The sequence below is a fragment of the Salvelinus alpinus genome, chromosome 11 (assembly GCF_045679555.1).
Source record: "Salvelinus alpinus chromosome 11, SLU_Salpinus.1, whole genome shotgun sequence".
NCBI lineage: Eukaryota > Metazoa > Chordata > Actinopteri > Salmoniformes > Salmonidae > Salvelinus > Salvelinus alpinus.
The window spans coordinates 53965908-53986937 of record NC_092096.1 but is presented as its reverse complement, the minus strand read 5'-3'; the positions used below and the strand labels follow the sequence as shown (position 1 = coordinate 53986937).

Sequence of the window (21030 nt, the reverse complement as noted above, 5' to 3'; positions counted from 1 at the left end):
TATCGGTCTATTAGGAACCCAATGGTGCCAGGAGGATTAAGTATGGGGGTCACAATCATATTGCTTAGAACAAAAACGTAGTGAGACTTCACATCATGTATTGCATGGCTTTTAGCACGTCCATCTACATCAACACATAGATAGACATAGCCATAGCCTGGTTAAATTTGTTGTTATTGCGCTCACCATTGTTTCACTTGGTGAGCGCAACGTTCAGTGTGGTTTAACCAGGCTAGCATAGACAAGAAGGTGGGCAATGATTTACTGAGGTGTGTTTTGCAATATATAAAAATAGAATCTACCTATTTTATTTCTATGTTGCAGTACTACACACACCAAGGCTTCTACTGTATATTCCTGAACCACCATTGAAGGCCTGCAGTCCTCTGTTTGGTCTGTGTCAAGGGAGGCAATTACTTGGTGTTATTAAATAGCGCATCAGTTTAGATGAGGCAGTGATTGAGTAGCCTGGTTCTATCTGTAGTCTCTGTGCTTTAGCCATTCATTGTACGCTACCACAGTGATAGTCAGGGTTGCATATACAGATCTAAGACCAGGCTAATATTGACCAAGCAGAACAGAAGGTCTGATACTACAACGTAAGCAGAACAGTAGGTCTGATACTACAATGTTCTCATTGGTAACGCATAATAGTTGAAAAGATGAATATTCTACTGAAGGAAATAGCAAAATGGGGATATTTAAGTGCTATACCTGTGGTATTCTTCGTCAGTAATACACAAATGATACACATTGGGTTTAACATTGGGTTACCATGAATGTATACAAAGCCGTCAACCCTGTGCACATGCATCGCAATGTCCTTCTGTTGTAAGAGTAAAGCCATATTGTTTCTGAGGTGACCGAGCTGATGGTAATGAATTGATAATGCACAGTTATGTCGATAAAGAGGATACATTACCCACTTTAAAAAACTTTTTTTTTCTCCTGTGGTAAGTTTCCATACAGTATGTACAGTAGAATATATAGTTAATGTGACATCTAGTGATATATAGGCACAAAACACATCCATATCACACAACTTTCAAAGATACCCTGTCTGAGCTACAGTATATGTTGAAGTTCCAGGCAGACTACATTGCAGACGCATGCCAGATCTCACAACGCCTGGGCATGTGTTTAACACATCAGCTAACCACATGATATAATATAGCAATCTGATGCCTGACTGCCCAGTTGATGACGTGACACATAACCATTGATTGATGCAATGCAACATCAGCAAGGTAGTCGCCCTGGAACTCGACCTTTGACCCTGAACCCTGTGATTATTAAACCTTCACAAGGATAATAGACACCGACCCATACCATGACTTTTTACTTGTGCTAGCACTGCAGAGGGCAAACTGTCTCTATACAAACTGGTTGACTTATCATAAACTGCATGTATAGATGTATATTGGTTTCAATGACTTAATACTGTAAAGTATGTGTCTAAGGTCCAAATCTGTATTATTATTGTACATTATTAATACCACTGCATCCATTACATTATTTTTGTATCTGCGTGATCAGTAAATGACCATTGGAAATAACATTAATATGATTTTAGAGGAATGTGTATACATTTATGAAAGATTAAGACATCTAGACTAAAGGAATGACATCTTCTCTTCACTGGTAAGAGGTCTTAAGACAAAGGTGGTGGATCATTAACATAAAGCCAGCCCTCTATGGAAACCGGTGAGCTATTGAGTGTTCATTGGCTTTTGGCAGTGTGGAGAAGGCAGTGTGAATGTACTGAGAAGGCCTCAAACTGGTTATAAAATCGGAAGAAGAGCAGTGTGTGTACACGTGTGTTTCAAAGGTCAAATAGCAAGGCCATTGTTGGTAAACTGGGTCACACTACCATCCATAGTATACACTACCGGTCAAAAGTTTTAGAACTTCTTTATTTTGACTATTTTCTACATTGTAGAATAATAGTGAGGACATCAAAACTATGAAATAACACATATTGAATCATGTAGTAACCAAAAAAGTAGCCAATAGCCACCCTTTGCCTTGATGACAGCTTTGCACACTCTTGGCATTCTCTCTTCATGAGGTAGTCACCTGGAATGCATCTTTCTGTCTCTCTCTTTCTCTCTTTTCTCTCTTCTCTCGGAGGACCTGAGCCTGATGACTCCTTGCTGTCCCCAGTCCACCTGGTCGTGCTGGTGCTCCAGTTTCAACTGTTCTGCCTGCGTCTATGGAACCCTGACCTGTTCACCGTACGTGCTACCTTGTCCCAGACGTGCTGTTTTCGACTCTCTCTACCGCACCTTCTGTCTCTAACTCTGAATGATCGGCTATGAAAATCCAACAGACATTTACTCCTGAGGTGCTGACCTGTTGCACCTTCTACAACTACTGTGATTATTATTATTTGACACTGCTGGTCATCTATGAACATTTGAACATCTTGGCCATGTACTGTTATAATCTTCACCCGGCACAGCCAGAAGAGGACTGGCCACCCCTCAGAGCCTGGTTCCTCTCTAGGTTTCTTCCTAGGTTCTGGCCTTTCTAGGGAGTTTTTCCTAGCCACTGCGCTTCTACATTTGCATTGCTTGCTGTTTGGGGTTTTAGGCTGGGTTTCTGTATAGCACTTTGTGACATCGGCTGATGTAAAAAGGGCTTTATAAATACATTTGATTGATTGATTAACAGGTGTGCCTTCTTAAAAGTTTATTTGTGGAATTTCTTTCCTTCTTAGTGTGTTTGAGCCAACCAGTTGTGTTGTGACAAGGTAGGAGGGTATACAGAAGATAGCCCTATTTTTACTATTTGGATAGTCCCATATTATGGCAAAAACAGCTCAAATAAGCAAAGAGAAATGAGAGTCCATCATTACTTTAAGACATGAAGGTCAGTCAATACGGAATATTTCAAGAACTTTGAAAGTTTCTTCAAGTGCAGTCGCAAAAACCATCAAGCGCTATGGTGAAACTGGATCTGATGAGGATCGCCATAGGAATGGAAGATCCAGAGTTACCTCTGCTGCAGAGGACAAGTTTATTAGAGTTACCAGCCTCAGAAATTGCAGCCCAAATAAATGCTTCACAGAGTTCAAGTAACAGACACATCTCAACATCAACTGTTCAGAGGAGATTGTGTGAATCAGGTCTTCATGGTCGAATTGCTGCAAAGAAACCACTACTAAAGGACACCAATAAGAAGAAGAGACTTGCTTGGGCCAAGAAACACGAGCAATGGACATTAGACCGGTAGAAATGTGTCCTTTAGTCTGGAGTCCAAATTTTGGATTTTTGGTTCCAACTGCCGTGTCTTTGTGAGACACGGTGTGGGTGAACGGATGATCTCTACATGTGTAATCTCTACATGTGTAATTCCCACCGTAAAGCATGGAAGAGGAGGTGTTATGGTGTGGGGGTGCATTGCTGGTGACACTGTCTGGGATTTATTTAGAATTCACACTTAACCAGAATGGCTACCACAGCATTCTGCAGCGATACTCAATCCCATCTGGTTTGGGCTTAGTGGGACTATCATTTGTTTTTCAACAGGACAGTGACCCAACACACCTCCAGGCTGTGTAAGGGCTATTTTACCAAGAAGTAAAGTGATGTAGTGCTGCATCAGATGACCTGGCCTCCACAATCCCCCGACCTCAACCAAATTGAGATGGTTTGGGATGAGTCGGACCGCAGAGTGAAGGAAAAGCAGCCAACAAGTGCTCAGCATATGTGGGAACTCCATCAAGACTGTTGGGAAAGCATTCCAGGTGAAGCTGGTTGAGAGAATGCCAAGCGTGTGCAAAGATGTCATCAAGGCAAACGGTGGCTATTTGAAGAATCTCATTTGTTTAACACTTTTTTGGTTACTACATGATTCCATATGTGTTATTTCATAGTTTTGATGTCTTCACTATTATTATACAATGTAGAAAATAGTGAAAATAAAGAAAAACCCTTGATTGATTAGGTGTTCTAAGACTTTTGACCGGTAGTGTATGTATGCTGTAGATTACAGAGTCACCTGACAACAAATAAACAGAACATTTCTCGTTCAGTATTTAAATCCCTGACGTCACTTTAACAACAAACGTAACTTTACATTCATGTAATATTATCCAGTTATTATTTTGTGAATAAAACATGATCAGTTATATTAATTCAAACATCACTAAATAAAGCACTATCAAACTATTTTGAAGAGTAGATTTATAGATGTGTATTAATCTACAAAAATACTGAATTGCCTCATTATTGATAGACATTAATAATAGACATTTACATCAACACCAGCACACCACTGCTGTTGATTTACATTGCAGTAAGCTTAGCTACACATACAATTCAACTTCTGACAATTTTCTCCCAGGGCGTGGACATGCGAGTGTGTGTTTGTGTGAGTGTGTGTGTGTGTGTCCGTGTCTCTATAGGTGTAAGAACTGTAGTCGGCGTGTTAGTCTGTGCTTCTACTCTTTTAAATCATCAGACTGTTCATTTGTAGAGTTGATTGTCTGCCTTTAATGAAATCTTCCTCAGATATCCAGTAAACACACTGAGTCAACCTGGAATATTCAAAATGGCCATTTCTTTGTTTTTTTCATCATTATTATTATTATTTTTCAAAAATCTCTTTAAAAATATCTGGATGAAATAATCTGTCAACATCAATGATAACAATTACATACCAATACCTAAGGCACCGAACCAGATCCCTCATAGGCTCTTAAAAGTATACCTTCGCTGTTGCAAAAAAGAAAAATAAGACCCAAAAGTTATTGATATTGAACAGAAAAAAACATTAAAACTAACATAAAAAAACAAATATAATAACAATGACACGTGATATAACCAATTATAACAATTATAAAAAACATTTTGGAATCACAGACAGTATTTAGTGTATTTGAAACAGAACATTCAAAGAATTTATCTGAATTTGATGGTTTTGACAATAAAGGAATACAGCTTTGGTGTGTTTTCAGTAAGACAAGGCAAATTCTATTCAAAAGGAGGCAAAAAGAAAAAAAAACGAACACAAAAGCAATGCTGATGATGAATCTGCCACAGTACAGTACGAGTACTTTAAAAATGGCCAGCGCTCTCTCACTCATGGAGTGTGCAGGGAGTGTGTGGAGGAAGATGAGGAGGATGAAGAAAAAGAGTAGTTAAGGGGGTACATGAAAGGATTAGAGGATGAAAAGATGAGTGTGTATCTGTGAGGATGTCAGGTTGGATATGTCTTCTGCAATAAGTAGCGTTGAAAGGTGGCACACTGAAATGTAATGACCGGATATAGGTCTATATAGGTCTCCTCCTCTCCTCCTCCTCTCCTCTATTTGGCACAACATTGGTGACTGAAACAAAGATACAATCAGATGGATGAACACATAAAAACAGTGTGTGTCACAAAGAGTATTTCCGAGTCTATGAGTGTTAACTCCTCTCTGCCATAGTGATATACCTGAAACTCTGACTCTACCTCAATGAGAGTATGTTTCTCTGAGTTTGTGTGCGTGCGTGTCTGTGTGTGAGTGTTGAGGAGTTGGTGGTGGTGTGGGGGGGGGAGGGGGGCTAGTAAAGGTGTGTGTTTAGCAGTCTGCAGACTTTTGTGTCTCCCCATCGTCTTGCGAGAGAGGAGCCTGGGACTCCTTCAGCTCCTCGCCCTCCTCCCCGTTCCCTGCTCCCTTCGTTTCCCCTGGATACACCACCACACAGAACTTCTGGCCCAGGTAGGTCATCTTGGCTGAAGAGAGAGAAGAGGAGTGGTTAAGACACTAGAGTAGACTCCAAAACTAGTCAGTGGATCCATAGTAGAAATAGAGGGAAACAAGAGGATGACAGAAGACTGCAAAAGTATAGTGAATGCAAAGTTGATATAGAGAGAAAGACAAAGAAGTTTATAAGTATCACATCATAAACAGAATACAATAGAGCCTTGGCACATGTAACATGAAAATACACAGGGTTAGATAGTTAGATTAGTAACTGTAATGAGGAAGAGAATCGTCTTTCGAGACCTACGTATGATTACTACACAATACATACTAAATTATATGCAGTATGATTAGTACACAGTGTGTTGTTTTAGTAAGCAGTAGGCAACACATATTTCGGACATGGCCATAGTCTATCATAACAGCCTTAACATTGCTGATTTGGTTGTGGCTACTGAGATTAGTAGTGACACGCTGTGAATCTACATACGTAACATAATGTCAAGTGACCAGAGAAGACAGTTGAGTTAATAAAAACAACAATGATTTTAAAGGTTGAATAAAGTTGAACTCATCTGAAGGAAGTTCCAGTTTATTGTAAATACGAAGTTATTCTTAATTGACTTGCCTGGTTAAATAGAGGTTAAATAAAGAAATAAAGTTGCCGTACCAACGAAGTTGTTGAAGCATTCAGGCTTTTTGTCCCAGTAGACACCCAGGAAGTAGACCGGTACTCCAGTCAGCATGATAGCCATGCCGAGGCCACACACAATGGGCTCAGAGTACAGGGAGAAGATGAGCAGGAAGGCCCAGAACAATAGGTAGATGACCGGCCATACCAGACTGATCTGGAGGGGGAGAGAGAGAGGGAGTGGGTGAGGGTAAGGGAGAGAGAGAGTAAGGGAGAGAGAGAGAGAGAGAGAGAGAGAGAGAGAGAGAGAGAGAGAGATTGGTGGTCATAATGCAAAAACACAATGAGAATAAGCCCTCAAATACCTACAGTCAGATTTACCAAAATCTTTGCACCAGCTATAAAATTTGCACCTATTTTCAAAAGGGAATTAAACACTGAGAAACAAACTAGATGACACTTTTACATTAAGTAAACTTGTGGGACTTGATTTAGCTCTTTAAAAGTATTCTTGTGGTAGTGGAGGATGTGTTCCGATTTCAGATTTACAATAGCAGAGAAGTAGACCGAGATGTCATAATGTGACACCCCTATGCGACGCTCGTCCCTCAACTGATCTGTCTTGTAGGACGTGGAACTCGTCTCTAAAAATCTAGATTTTTGCTCATCGATCTAACACTAGTTCCTAAATTTAAAAAATCGCAGTAGCTATGACGCACAGTAGCTATGACGCTATGACGCGCTGATGAAGTTGAACGGCACCAAAGTTATTGGACTGTTCTCAGAAATCAGCATGTACAGTATCTGACTGACAGCTGGCACTGTGCCTCGCTACCTTGTAACATTTGTCCAACACGATGATAATGTCGCAGAGGACAGTCAGCTGTGCTGTAGAACTGGGCGCACTATTACGGCAGAACAGATATGTTGAAAACGTATTTGTGCATTAGCTACAACTTCACTACACTACGTAGCTAGGAAAGGTGGTTCAGTGGACGCTGTCACCTTGGTAACATTTTCGAACGTTAGAACAGCCAAATGTATTTTTAGCTATCCCGTGGGTGCGCGTTATCAGACAGATCAGTGCAGACGGTCGTCACGCTATCTAACATGAGACAATGGGGAAAGTGGTCAAAGTAGCTGATTTGTGTCAAAAATGACATTGTTGACAATGAATATAATGTTTGAAGTCATGGAAGTTTATAACAATGGGACTTTTAGAAGGTTGAAGAAATCAAATTCAAGTGGAGGATTACATTTTTTTAAGGACAAAAAGCGTAATAGGTTAAAAAGTACAAATATTATCAAAAAGTTGTATCCAGACCAGTCTACACATTTTAAAGTGTGAATGTAATTTCTAGCTTAAACGGTGTAAGAGGAGTAGTTTGCTAAAGAATCATAATAAGATAGATGTATGACAACGATTTAAAGTGGGACGTCCAATTAAAAAGTCAAATAAAAAGTTTGGAGAAAAAATAAGATACAGTATATATAAAGTGTATCCTAAATGAAGATTTGTTGGAAACGTTTAGTAAATATAGCCTCGAGAACCCAGTGCCAAGAAAATGTCTTCTTTGAAATTCACCCTGATCGGTCGGTGCATGTCGGGTGCCTTGATGCGCAGCACGATCTGCCCGGCAACAGTGACCCCGTAGAAGAGGTAGTTGATGAAGCCCACGTAGTTAATGAGGGTGTACATGTCACTGGTGCACAGCATCAACAGGGTGGACAGACACTGGGGGAGGGAGGGAGAGAGGGAGAGAATGGGTCAATATGTGTACAGTATATGAACATATAAGGTACACTACATGACCAAAAGTATGTGGACACCTGCTCGTCGAACATCTCATTCCAATATCATGGGCATTAATATGGAGTTAGTCCTCCCTTTGCTGCTATAACAGCCTCCACGCGTCCACATACTTTTGTACATACAGTGGGAAGAAAAAGTATGTGAACCCTTTAGAATTACCTGGATTTCTACATAAATTGGTCATAAAATGTTATCTGATCTTCATCTAAGTCATAACAATAGACAAACACAGTCTGCTTAAACTAATAACACACAAACAATTATAAATGTTAATGTCTTTATTGAATACACTGTGTAAACACTCACAGTGCAGGTTGGAAAAAGTATGTGAACCCTTGGATTTAATAACAGGTTGACCCTCCTTTGGCAGCAATAACCTCAACCAAACGTTTTCTGTAGTTGCGGATCAGACCTGCACAACGGTCAGGAGGAATTTTGAACCATTCCTCTTTATAAAACTGTTTCAGAAAAAGCAATATTCTTGGGATGTCTGGTGCGAACCGCTCTCTTGAGGTCATGCCACAGCATCTCAATCGGGTTGAGGTCAGGACTGACTAGGCCACTCCAGAAGGCGTATTTTCTTCTGTTCAAGCCATTCTGTTGTTGACTTACTTCTATATTTTGGGTTGTTGTCCTGTTGAATCACCAAACTTCTGTTGAGCTTCAATTGGCGGACAGGTAGCCTTACATTCTCCTGCAAAATGTCTTGATAAATTTGGGAATTAATTTTTCAGTCGATGATAGCAAGCTGTCCAGGCCCTGAGTCAGCAAAGCAGCCCCAAACCATGATGCTCCCTTCACCATAGTTTAAAGTTGGGATGAGGTTTGATGTTGGTGTGCTGAGCCTTTTTTCTCTCCACATATGTATAGTGTTGTGTGTTCCTTCCAAACTACACAACTTTAGTTTAATCTGTCCACAGAATATTTTGGAACATCCAGGTGCTCTTTTGCGAACTTCAGACGTGCAGCAATGTTTTTTTTGGACAGCAGTGCCTTCTTCCATGGTGTCCTTCCATGAACACCTTTCTTGTTTAGTGTTTCACATATTGTAGACTCGTCAACAGAGATGTTAGCATCTTCCAGAGATTTCTGTAAGTCTTTAGCAGACACTATGATTCTTCTTAACCTCATTGAGCATTCTGCGCTGTGCTCTTGCAGTCATCTTTGCAGGATGGCCACTCCTAGGGAGAGTAGCAACAGTGCTGAAATTTCTCCATTTATAGACAATTTGTCTTACCGTGGACTGACTTTTAGAGATACTTTTGTAACCCTTTCCAGCTTTATGCAAGTCAACAATTCTTAATCTTACGTCTTCTGAGATCTATTTTGTTTAAATTATGTATTCAATATAGACAAGAAAAATACAATAATTTATGTGTTATTCGTTTAAGCACACTGTGTCTATTGTTGTGACTTAGATGAAGATCAGATAAAATTTGATGTAAAATTTATGCAGAAATCCAGGTAATTCCATACATACTTTTTATTGCCACTGTATAGTGTACTGTGTATATACAGACACCTGTGTCAAAGGTAAATACATAGAGAGAGAGAGAAAGAGAGAGGGGAAGAGCGATGGAGAGAGAGAGATAGAAAGGATTTAGCACTCACAGTGAAGAGCAGAGCAGGGATGGGGGTACAACGCTTCACGTGGATCATGGCCAGGAGACTGGGGAGGTGGCCTTCTCTGGCTCCAGCAAAGAACAACCTGTTCGAGAGAAAGAGAGAGAGATCGAGAGTGAGTGAGAGACAGGTTAACTACTAATACAATCTAACGCAGTACAAAATACGGAGTAATGAAAGGGTGACGTGAAGGGATAAGTACATCGATAAAAAAAAAAGAGAAATTAGTTAGAAGACAGAGTTCACAGAAAAAGATATACAGTACCAGTCAAAAGTTTGGACACACCTACTCATTCAAGGGTTTTTCTTCATTTTTACTATTTTCTACATTGTAGAATAATAGTGAAGACATCAACACTATTAAATAACACATATGGAATCATGTAGTAACCAACAAATCAAAAATATATTCATCATCATGTTGAATCATGTTAAACAAATCAAAATATATTTTATATTTGAGATTCTTCAAAGTAGCCACCCTTTGCCTTGATGACAGCAAAGTGTGCAAAGCTGTCATCAAGGCAAAGGGTGGCTACTTTGAATAATCTCAAATTTTAAATAGATTTTCATTTGTTTAACACTTGTTTAGTTACAACATGATTCCATATGTGTTATTTCATAGTTTTGATTTCTTCACTATTATTCTACCATGTAGAAAATAGTCAAATATAAAGACAAATGTTGGAATGAGTAGGTGTGTCCAAACTTTTGACTGGTACTGTATATGGAGAGAGATAAAGAAAAACAGAGATACAAGAGGCAGATAAATAATGTGAAGGAGAATACCGTGAGGAGGTGAAGAGGGACCCGTTGACCCCTCCGAAGGTGGACAGAGCAACAGAGATGGGCATGATCCATGACATCACGCCTAGCAGCTTCTCACCAAATGTCTGGAGGGAGAAAAGGAAGGAAGGAAGGAATAGACGGAGGAAGAGAGGGGACAAGAGAATATGGTGAAACACACAATTACACATTCAATGAACTGCTACATAGCTACAACACAAGGTTTGATACTTATACACTTAAAAGTTAAAATTGTAGCATCAGTTGATTGATAATATGGTACAGATATGCCACTCCACTAAGCAGAATTCAAAGTTGAATCTGAATTTAAGGACCATTATCTCTCTGTGACCGACAAGGGGGCGCCAGAGGCCTTTGTTAATACTGAGGTTGAACGTGAATAAACCCAAAGCTGCTTCCTGATCCTGGCGGGATGGTGGGTGGAGCTACTCACTACAGCAACAGCGTTGGAGGCCAGCAGCTCCTGAGGACTCATGGCTGTGACGTAAGCGATGTTGGCAAACACGTACACGAACGTCACCAAGGGGATGGAGATAAAGATGGCACGAGGAAGATTCCTAGAATAGAGAGAGGAATGGAGGGATGGGGAGGGAAGGTATATCATTCATTAAAGACATGTAGGTAATAGGTATCAGTCCAGTTCAGAATAGAGAGAGGGATGGGGAAAAGGTAGACCAAAAAGGTAGACCATTCATTAAAGACATGTAGGTCTCATTCAATAGGGATCAGTCCAGTTCTCAAATATAATATCAAAAGATCGAATTTGGGACACATGCATGGACTAATTGTAGTAGGGCTTTACACATAGGGGTCAACCAGCTCCTCAGTGACGTAGTTGAGGAAGTTCCATCCTCCGTATGCGAAGGAGCCTTGTAGGAAGGCCAGGGCTATCAGCCCCACGTCGTACTCCTGGAAGGGCTCAAAGGCATGGGCTGGCTCCAGCCAATAGTACTCCCCTGGAGGAGTAGAGAGGAATAGAGGGGAAGAAGAGCGAACAAATGGGGTTTAGAATGAGGATTTTATGGTGGTGTAGGCCTAGATTTTGGGGTGGTGTAGGCCTAGAATTTAGGGTGGTGTAGGCCTAGATTTTGGGGTGGTGTAGGCATTGATTTTGGGGTGGTGTAGGCCTAGATTTTAGGGTGGTGTAGGCCTAGATTTTAGGGTGGTGTAGGCCTAGATTTTAGGGGGGTGTAGGCCTAGATTTTAGGGGGGTGTAGGCCAAGATTTTAGAGTGGTGTAGGCCTAGATGTTAGGGTGGTGTAGGCCTAGATTTTATAGTGGTGTAGGCCTAGATTTTAGAGTGGTGTAGGCCTAGATTTTAGGGTGGTGTAGGCCTAGATTTAGTATTTTTGTGAAATACGTATTTATAAAAATGAAAAGAATTTGAATGAGGATTTTTTGGGGATGTGTAGAGATTTTAGCTTTGTGAAATTGGTTCACTACTACTGCAATGCAGATTGATAAGGGAGCTGCCAGGTCACACATAGGACATAACAATAAGGACGCAGTGTGTGCATGTGTGTGTGTTTGTGTGTGTGACAGACAGAGTATGCACTATTGGCTTGCACACCATGTCTACTTCCGACTCCGTCTATCTCTGTCCTTTCCTCCTAGTCTCATCTTTTCGTTGTCATGCCAATACGAACAGGTCATGCATCCTTAATCTCTCTTCCTGCCTCCCTCTTTCTTCCTCTCCTTCTTTCTCTGTCATTGTCTGCCTCTTCCCCGCCTCTCTCCCTCAGTTTTTGCTCTTACTCTCTCTTTGTCCCCATCTCTCTCTGGTTGGTGATTCTCCCATACTCTCACCCATTGTATTCTTACACCAACACTCAGAATCCCTCTCTCCTCTCTCTGTGTCTACAGCCCTATTGTCACTGTTGTCTCTGTCTGTCTCTCTCATAACTGACCCTCATTAGTGTTATGCTAACTAACCCACAGACACGACTGGGATGAAAACCACCTTAAAACTCTATTAGCTCTGTGAGTTTTATCAGAGGCCCCAGAACTGTGACCTCTTATCTCTGTGAATAGGGAAGCTATGTCTGTGTCGCAAACAGCACCCTATTCTCTATGTAGTGCACTACTTTCGATCAGGGCCCATAGGGCTGTGGTGAAAAGAAGTCTTTCGATCAGGGCCCATAGGGCTGTGGTGAAAAGAAGTGCACTATATGCGGATTAGGGTGTCATTTGGGACACAGACTTTGAGTCCACAGTGACCCAGTGATAGGATGTCAGTGGGGTTTGGTGTCTTTGTGGTGTCTCTGGACCGAGAGAGAGATGGCGAGATGGGCAGACTCTGTGGTATGGAGTGTGATACACACACACACACACGCACACACACACACACACACACACACACACACACACACACACACACACACACACACACACACACACACACACACACACACACACACACACACACACACACACACACACACACACACACACACACACACACACACACACGGTGCCTAGTCCTACCCTTGCAGATCTGCACGATGCCCATGATAATGATGAGAGCCAGGGCGAGCAGCTTGCCGGCTGTGAATATGTCCTGGACTCTGGTGGCCCATCGCACACTGGAGCAGTTCACCCACGTCAACAACACTGAACGAGAGAGAGAGAGAGAGAGAGAGAGAGAGAGAGAGAGAGAGAGAGAGAGAGAGAGAGAGAGAGAGAGAGAGAGAGAGAGAGAGAGAGAGAGAGAGAGAGAGATAAGAAAGAGTGTTACAATTGATTAAATGTGTTATTATCATTATGCGTTTTTGCTGTGGAAATATAAGATAGGGACTTATAATGCCACGAAAGCTTGTTGAATTAAACTGAATTCAATTGTCAATAAAGCTTGAATTATATTCAATTGAAAGATTCAATTGTCAATAAAGCTTGAATTAAATTGAACTACAAGAAATATTACACAACAGAGATCAACACAATACAATTCACGCTGGGCGTTGTGCTCCGTTCATTCATGTCCTCCACTGCTCTCTGCTACATTACACTAGCCAGGCCAGAATAACATAGGAACACAATGGCGAATCCCAGTACAATAAACAACATAGTAGATTGGAGGAATTCTCACCATAGAATTCTCATCAACTCAGCATAGATCTGTTGCTAACAATGCACAAAGGGAGAAGTACACGACTACACTATATTTCCCTTCTGTTCTGTTTTTTTGAAGGGTTTCCAACAGCGGTCAGTGTGAGTGCACGGACACTAGCTAGTGGTCACAGTACTATAAATGGTGACGTAAGGAGAGAAGAATAGAGGGAGAGAGAGAGAGACTGGGAAACAGAAACAGTAGGAGCGGATGGATAGAGAATCGGAAGGAGGGAGAAGAAGGTGTGTGTGTGACGGGAGATACAGTAACACACATTGTGCTACAACTGGCCGTGACGTGTCATGAAAGGTGACGCGCGCAGCTACCTTTGCTACCGTCATTGAAATGACGTGCAAATCACGTGGATTCAACCAGTGTGTGCCCAGTGGGGCTGTACTATCACAACGAACTAGGACCCCATCTCTCCTTGCCTCTCAACTTCTCGGACACAATTGACACGTACCACGCGCCAAAGGCTCATGGGTCTGAGTTCATCCACAGACACTGACTGGGGTTCAGCGTGTCTGTCCTGCACTCTGTCCCACCTCCACCTTTCTCGTACTGCAGTACAGTACATGTCACCATGGTCCCGCAATGGAATAACGTCCTGTCCAGGGGGTGTACTTGTACATCAAGCTGCATTACGCTACAGAAACAGGAGATAGGCTTCTGGTCTATGGGCTGTTCTGGCAGACCTGCTTCCTTACTGTTGCAAGGGTAGGGATACTTACTTACTCGGGTAATGTTAGACGTGATAGTAACGATAGGGGGAGCAGGTAGCCTAGCGTTTAAGAGCGTTGGGCCAGTAACTGAAAGGCCGCTAGTTCAAATTCCCCAGCCGACAAGGTGAAAAATCTGCCGATGTGCCCTTGAGCAAGGCACTTAACCTTAATTGCTGCAGGGTCGCCGTCGGTAGTGGGTGTCTCAGGGGTAGTTGTGATATGCAGAATAAACATTTCCAATTCACACGTGTGTGTATAACACACACTTGTACATGTGTGAAATAGAATGACTACAAGCACCCGCCAATTGATGTATTATTAGTGCAGCTATTGGCAGCCGTCTGGGCCGAATACGGTTTACAGAACCCTGTCAAGACCCTGTTGTTTCACACATGACATGACACACACGTCACACTAGAAATACCGCCGAGCTGATCTGGTCAGTCTGCCAAGGAACAGTGACGGGCTGCTCTGCCAGACACAGATGGAGAGGAGGAGAGGAACAGGGGAAGAGAGGAGGGGCTTGTTAGTAGTTTATAGTTGTGAAAGAGTGTGTGATGTTTAGAGGTCTGGGGGAAGTCGAGGGGGTAGTGAGAGGAAAGGGGGTAGGGGGCTGTTTGGCCTGATCTGTGGGCATGTTGTCAGCCGGTAACACATGGTTAGTCTGGTCCCAGATCTGTTGTCTATTGTTGTACAATAGAGTGTAAAAAGCGCATAAAGTACACATCTTGGATCAGGCTAACAAAATAACAGCTGCAACAAACTGTAGACACAACAGTGGTAGTGGTGTGTGGGAGAGCCAGTGTAAGACTGTGCTGTTTCTGCACTCTCATTTGATAAACAGGAAATACAGACACACACATATGAGTTGAGCAGTGTGTGTGTGTGTGTGTGTGTGTGTGTGTGTGTGTGTGTGTGTGTGTGTGTGTGTGTGTGTGTGTGTGTGTGTGTGTGTGTGTGTGTGTGTGTGTGTGTGTGTGTGTGTGTGTGTGTGTGTGTGTGTGTGTGTGTGTGTAACCACACATCTAAATTTAAACGAGAACTATATGTAACAAAGAACGAACAGTACAGATGTGCTCTCTCCCAGGGTGATGTCACGCGGCAAGTGCGTTTGCAATCACTACAGTAGCAATAACATACGTAATGGAATACATCGGTGACATTTCTGCAAAATGCCCCTGACAGTGCAGTCATATCCACTTGGCAGCACATGCGTTTTATTTTTACCTGTGCTGCAGGGCAGGGAAACTTTTTAAATCAGCCTACTGTAGGCCTACTGTCTCATACTCTCATTCTCAAAACAGCACGAATCCCACTCCTCTCTGTTCTACATGTGGTCAGGCTAAGAGGAACATGGTTGACACCTGGGAAACCGGGCGCGTTCTGAGAACCTGAGTCATTCTCAGCTGTTTGTAAGCTGAGTACACACTGGGACATTCGGAGGTCCATAACAAGGCACCACGCAACTCCAGGCCACGGAGACAGAGAGAGGGGAGGAGCTGGCTTGTGGCACACAACCACTAACACTTTCCTAAAGTAGCTGCAGCACGAGTCTATCGCCAGTGACCAATGAATGGTTAGTGGTTGTGTGTTTACAAAAACAGGAGTGGGGTACGGGAGTGTGTGTGTGTGTGTTTGTGGGGGTGGGGGTGGGGGGGCAGTTAATATACAGTGGGGAGAACAAGTATTTGATACACTGCCGATTTTGCAGGTTTTCCTACTTACAAAGCATGTAGAGGTCTGTCATTTTTATCATAGGTACACTTCAACTGTGAGAGACGGAATCTAAAACAAAAATCCAGAAAATCACATTGTATGATTTTTAAGTAATTAATTTGCATTTTATTGCATGACATAAGTATTTGATCACCTACCAACCAGTAAGAATTCCGGCTCTCACAGACCTGTTAGTTTTTCTTTAAGAAGCCCTCCTGTTCTCCACTCATTACCTGTATTAACTGCACCTGTTTGAGCTCGTTACCTGTATAAAAGACACCTGTCCACACACTCAATCAAACAGACTCCAACCTCTCCACAATGGCCAAGACCAGAGAGCTGTGTAAGGACATCAGGGATAAATTGTAGACCTGTACAAGGCTGGGATGGGCTACAGGACAATAGCCAAGCAGCTTGGTGAGAAGGCAACAACTGTTGGCACAATTATTAGAAAATGGAAGAAGTTCAAGATGACGGTCAATCACCCTCGGTCTGGGGCTCCATGCAAGATCTCACCTCGTGGTGCATCAATGATCATGAGGAATGTGAGGGATCAGCCCAGAACTACACGGCAGGACCTGGTCAATGACCTGAAGAGAGCTGGGACCACAGTCTCAAAGAAAACCATTAGTAACACACTACGCCGTCATGGATTAAAATCCTGCAGCGCACGCAAGGTCCCCCTGCTCAAGCCAGCGCATGTCCAGGCCCGTCTGAAGTTTGCCAATGACCATCTGGATGATCCAGAGGAGGAATGGGAGAAGGTCATGTGGTCTGATGAGACAAAAATAGAGCTTTTTGCTCTAAACTCCACTCGCCGTGTTTGGAGGAATAGAAGGATGAGTACAACCCCAAGAACACCATCCCAACCGTGAAGCATGGAGGTGGAAACATCATTCTTTGGGGATGCTTTTCTGCAAAGGGGACAGGACGACTGCACCGTATTGAAGGGAGGATGGATGGGGCCATGTATCGCGAGATCTTGACCAACAACCTCCTTCCCTCAGTAAGAGCATTGAAGATGGGTCGTGGCTGGGTCTTCCAGCATGACAACGACCCGAAACACACAGCCAGGGCAACTAAGGAGTGGCTCCGTAAGAAGCATCTCAAGGTCCTGGAGTGGCCTAGCCAGTCTCCAGACCTGAACCCAATAGAAAATCTTTGGAGGGAGCCGAAAGTCCGTATTGCCCAGCGACAGCCCCGAAACCTGAAGGATCTGGAGAAGGTCTGTATGGAGGAGTGGGCCAAAATCCCTGCTGCAGTGTGTGCAAACCTGGTCAAGAACTACAGGAAACGTATGATCTCTGTAATTGCAAACTAAGGTTTCTGTACCAAATATTCAGTTCTGCTTTTCTGATGTATCAAATACTTATGTCATGCAATAAAATGCAAATGAATTAATTAAAAATCATACAATGTGATTTTCTGGATTTTTGTTTTAGATTCCTTCTCTCACAGTTGAAGTGTACGTATGATAAAAATTACAGACCTCTACATGCTTTGTAAGTAGGAAAACCTGCAAAATTGTCAGTGTATCAAATACTTGTTCTCCCCACTGTATATATATACTGTATTGTATATTTGATTTTTTTTGGTGTATAGTCAGAGTAAGTGACTGCACAGCACCATTCAGGTACTGGAAACACATGTACCCTCACAAAAAAACATCCCCATACCTGCTATAGATTGTATATTGATTTTCTAGGGCCTCTGTGATAGAAAACAGACAGCAAGGACGTCTGGACTCTCACGACTCTCTTAGACACATAAAACCTCTTGTATAACACAACCTACAGAATATCTCTGACACCCACCCTCCCCAAGACACAGTCAGCCAGTCACAGATCCAGAGTGCACTGTACGTTCAGGGGCAGTAAGAAACCGTGCCTCTCTGTCTCTCTCTCTCTCCCCATCTTTCTGTCTCTCTCTCTCCCCCCATCTCGCTCTCTCCCTCTCTCTTTCCCTCTCTCTTACTTTACCCACATAGGATTCACGGGATGTTGCCTATTAAAACAATTGGGCACCTAAGAAGCTAACGTTAGCAACGAACCAAAGACATTTCTATAAAGATTTGCTAGATTTAGCTTTCCTAAATACATTTTTAAAATGATGTTTTTTTGTGTGCACAAAATAGAGCAGGTAGTGTTGTTATTTGGACCAGACTGCTATTTAAATGAGCTACAAGTTTGAAATCGGAGAACAACAATAGAATGTTCATGATTTAATGCATGCCAAAGCCGGTAAGATGAAAGGGGACATTTATACTGAGAGGTTGGCGGGAATTTGAAACACAATACTGCAATGATTACTAGGTCAGTTGGAGGAAATAAAAGTACATCATTTGTCGCCGGCAACACCTTTTCAGATGTAAAGAAATGTCGGCAAAAATTTGGCGGCAAAACGTCTCGTTTCGAAAGGTGTATCTGTCTCTCTCTGACTGTCTGAGCACTGCTTGTGGTATTTGGGCAGCGTGTGTGAAGTTCTTAGAGAGGTCCGGCACTACGACTCTCAGAGTGGAGCAAACACAAGTATCCGTTTGTCTTAAAACGCTCTCCCACTCTGCTACACTCTTGCTGTGTTTTTTGCTACCTTCTTTTACCCACTCTCTTCCTTACATGCTCTTTGACCCTGGGTGACCTCACAAAGTTGTTCCCTTCTTTTTGCCCTTCACTCTCATTCACAGATCTGATATGATTGGATAGGTGAAAGCTATAAGGCGTAAACCAGGTGTAGCTACTGCTGGCACCTATCCCGTATTCTTAGATTTGTGAAAGAACAGTCTGTTGATGTTTCACTCCTCTTTCTTTCTTATGTCCTTTTCCCGCCCTTTCCAGTCTTCTATCTCTCTCTCTTTCACATCCATGTGTGACTTTACCCATGGTCAGAGAACTCGGATCATGGCGAAAACACCAAGTGGCGCTACTACAACACAAACAAAGAATCTTTGGCATGCAGAGAGTTGACAGGATAACTCATTTAAAGTTGTCAAAGTTTAAAGAGTTTTTCAGACTTTCAGTAATTGTTGCACAGCTGAAAGTGTCTCCCTTCCTCCCTCCCTCCCTCCATCCCTTGCTCTCTCTCTCTCTCTCTCTTTCTCACGCTCCCTCTCTCTCTTTCTCTCTCTCTCTCTCTGTCGGTCACATTCAATCCATTCAACTCTTCAACATCCCTCCATCCCCCACCATCCCCCTCTCTCTCCAGGATATAGGGTACTCACGTAGGCAGACGGCGGCCAGCAGGCGCAGTCCGCTCTCCGGGGGGAAGCAGGTTGGGAAGAGGGGCTGTAGGACGTAGTTGGAGAAGGTGAGGGCAATGACTGCCTGGTTGGTGGGGTAGATCACCAGCACCGCGATCCACAGACGCAGGAACCTAGAGGAGGAGGGAGGGAGAGATGGAGGCAGAGGGGTTAATTAGGGTTATGAACACCATTTAGACACTGATGTACGCACACACACACACACACACACACACACACACACACACACACACACACACACACACACACACACACACACACACACACACACACACACACACACACACACACACACACACACACACACTCACACACACACATACACACACACACACACTAGCTTCAGGTCAGAGTGTGGTAACACATACAGTAGGTCGACTGGATAACATTGTATCAAATATGAAATTAAGGGGGCAGAGTCTACACTTAGAAGAATACAGGTTATTCACTTAGAATGTGTGTGTGTGTGTGCGTGTGTGTGCGTGTGTGTGTGTGTGTGTGTGTGTGTGTGTGTGTGTGTGTGTGTGTGTGTGTGTGTGTGTGTGTGTGTGTGTGTGTGTGTGTGTGTGTGTGCGTGTGCGTGCGTGTGCGTGTGTGTGTGTTAGGGAGGGGGAAATGGGGAGTTGAGATTTAGCTGACTAGAGAGGAGGCCACATTAGGACATGGTTTTTCCACAAATTCTCCACAAGCTTATGGAGCGAGCATTACGCTTCGCTGCGTCCACCTTGTTAGCCTGGTTGTCCCTCACAAAGAATGTGTGTGTGTTTATGCGTGTGTGTGAGCGAGTGTTGAGCCAATGTATGTCTAAGTGTTTCTATATGTGTGTGTGTGTGTGTGTGTGTGTGTGTGTGTGTGTGTGTGTGTGTGTGTGTGTGTGTGTGTGTGTGTGTGTGTGTGTGTGTGTGTGTGTGTGTGTGTGTGTGTGTGTGTGTGTGTGTGTGTGTGTGTGTGTGTGTGTATGTGTGTGTGTGTGTGTTAACAAATGTTCACAAAGCAGTAAGTCTGTAAGATTGAACTAAAGCCCCAAAGCTGAGCCATCAGTTAAGGACTTTATTTGCTAACACTGCGGATAGCGTGTCATCACGACTGTATGTCACCACCACCACCAAGTCTGGCCCCTGGAATGCGTGGCCCTGCACCGCTGGGGTGAGTGGGCACTTCCACAAACCTCTATGGAGACCTGTGGAGAGTCTCCCCCCCCCGGGAACACAGGGGTGTCCTTATCGACACCCTCCTCCTACTCCTATACAGTACACCATCCAAACAAACACTCGTTGATTGTAGCTTGGTATCACAGAGAGAAGGAAACAGGGAAACAGTATGCGACCCGAAAAACTTCAAACCAAAACATCTGAGGCACCTGGAGGAAACAGTTCGAGACCATTTCTAACATACCAAACAAAGCCTTCAAACAGAGAATATCAGTTGGTTCTGGGTAGAAGTTCATGTTTCATTGTACATTTCTTCTTGATGTATTGATGTCTATAATGGGACACTAACAATAGCCTGAGGTGCTGTTTTGTCTGGGTGGATTCCTATCTGAAAATACTCATGTATCCATGAGACTGTTACAAGACAAGGTCAAAACTCAATCTCAGTGTGTTTACCGTCTGGGAGAACACTATGTACACACAGACAGTCTTCAATCAATGTGGACAAAGGTT

At 43.0% G+C, this 21030-nt stretch overlaps 1 protein-coding gene across 1 annotated transcript in view; it reads right to left on the bottom strand.

Annotated features, from left to right (window-relative positions):
- Positions 1-4472: 4472 nt before the first annotated feature.
- Positions 4473-21030, bottom strand: part of slc7a8a (solute carrier family 7 member 8a) — a 33146-nt gene continuing 16588 nt past the window's right edge. Inside the window, exons 3-11 of the mRNA XM_071333559.1 lie at positions 19328-19479; positions 13051-13176; positions 11369-11522; positions 11000-11123; positions 10549-10652; positions 9748-9844; positions 7909-8058; positions 6363-6540; positions 4473-5721 (exon numbers count right to left, since the gene is read on the bottom strand). Coding sequence (XP_071189660.1) covers positions 5567-5721; positions 6363-6540; positions 7909-8058; positions 9748-9844; positions 10549-10652; positions 11000-11123; positions 11369-11522; positions 13051-13176; positions 19328-19479 — 1240 coding nt within the window. The 3' untranslated portion in view covers positions 4473-5566. The remainder of the gene's footprint in view (positions 5722-6362; positions 6541-7908; positions 8059-9747; positions 9845-10548; positions 10653-10999; positions 11124-11368; positions 11523-13050; positions 13177-19327; positions 19480-21030) is intronic.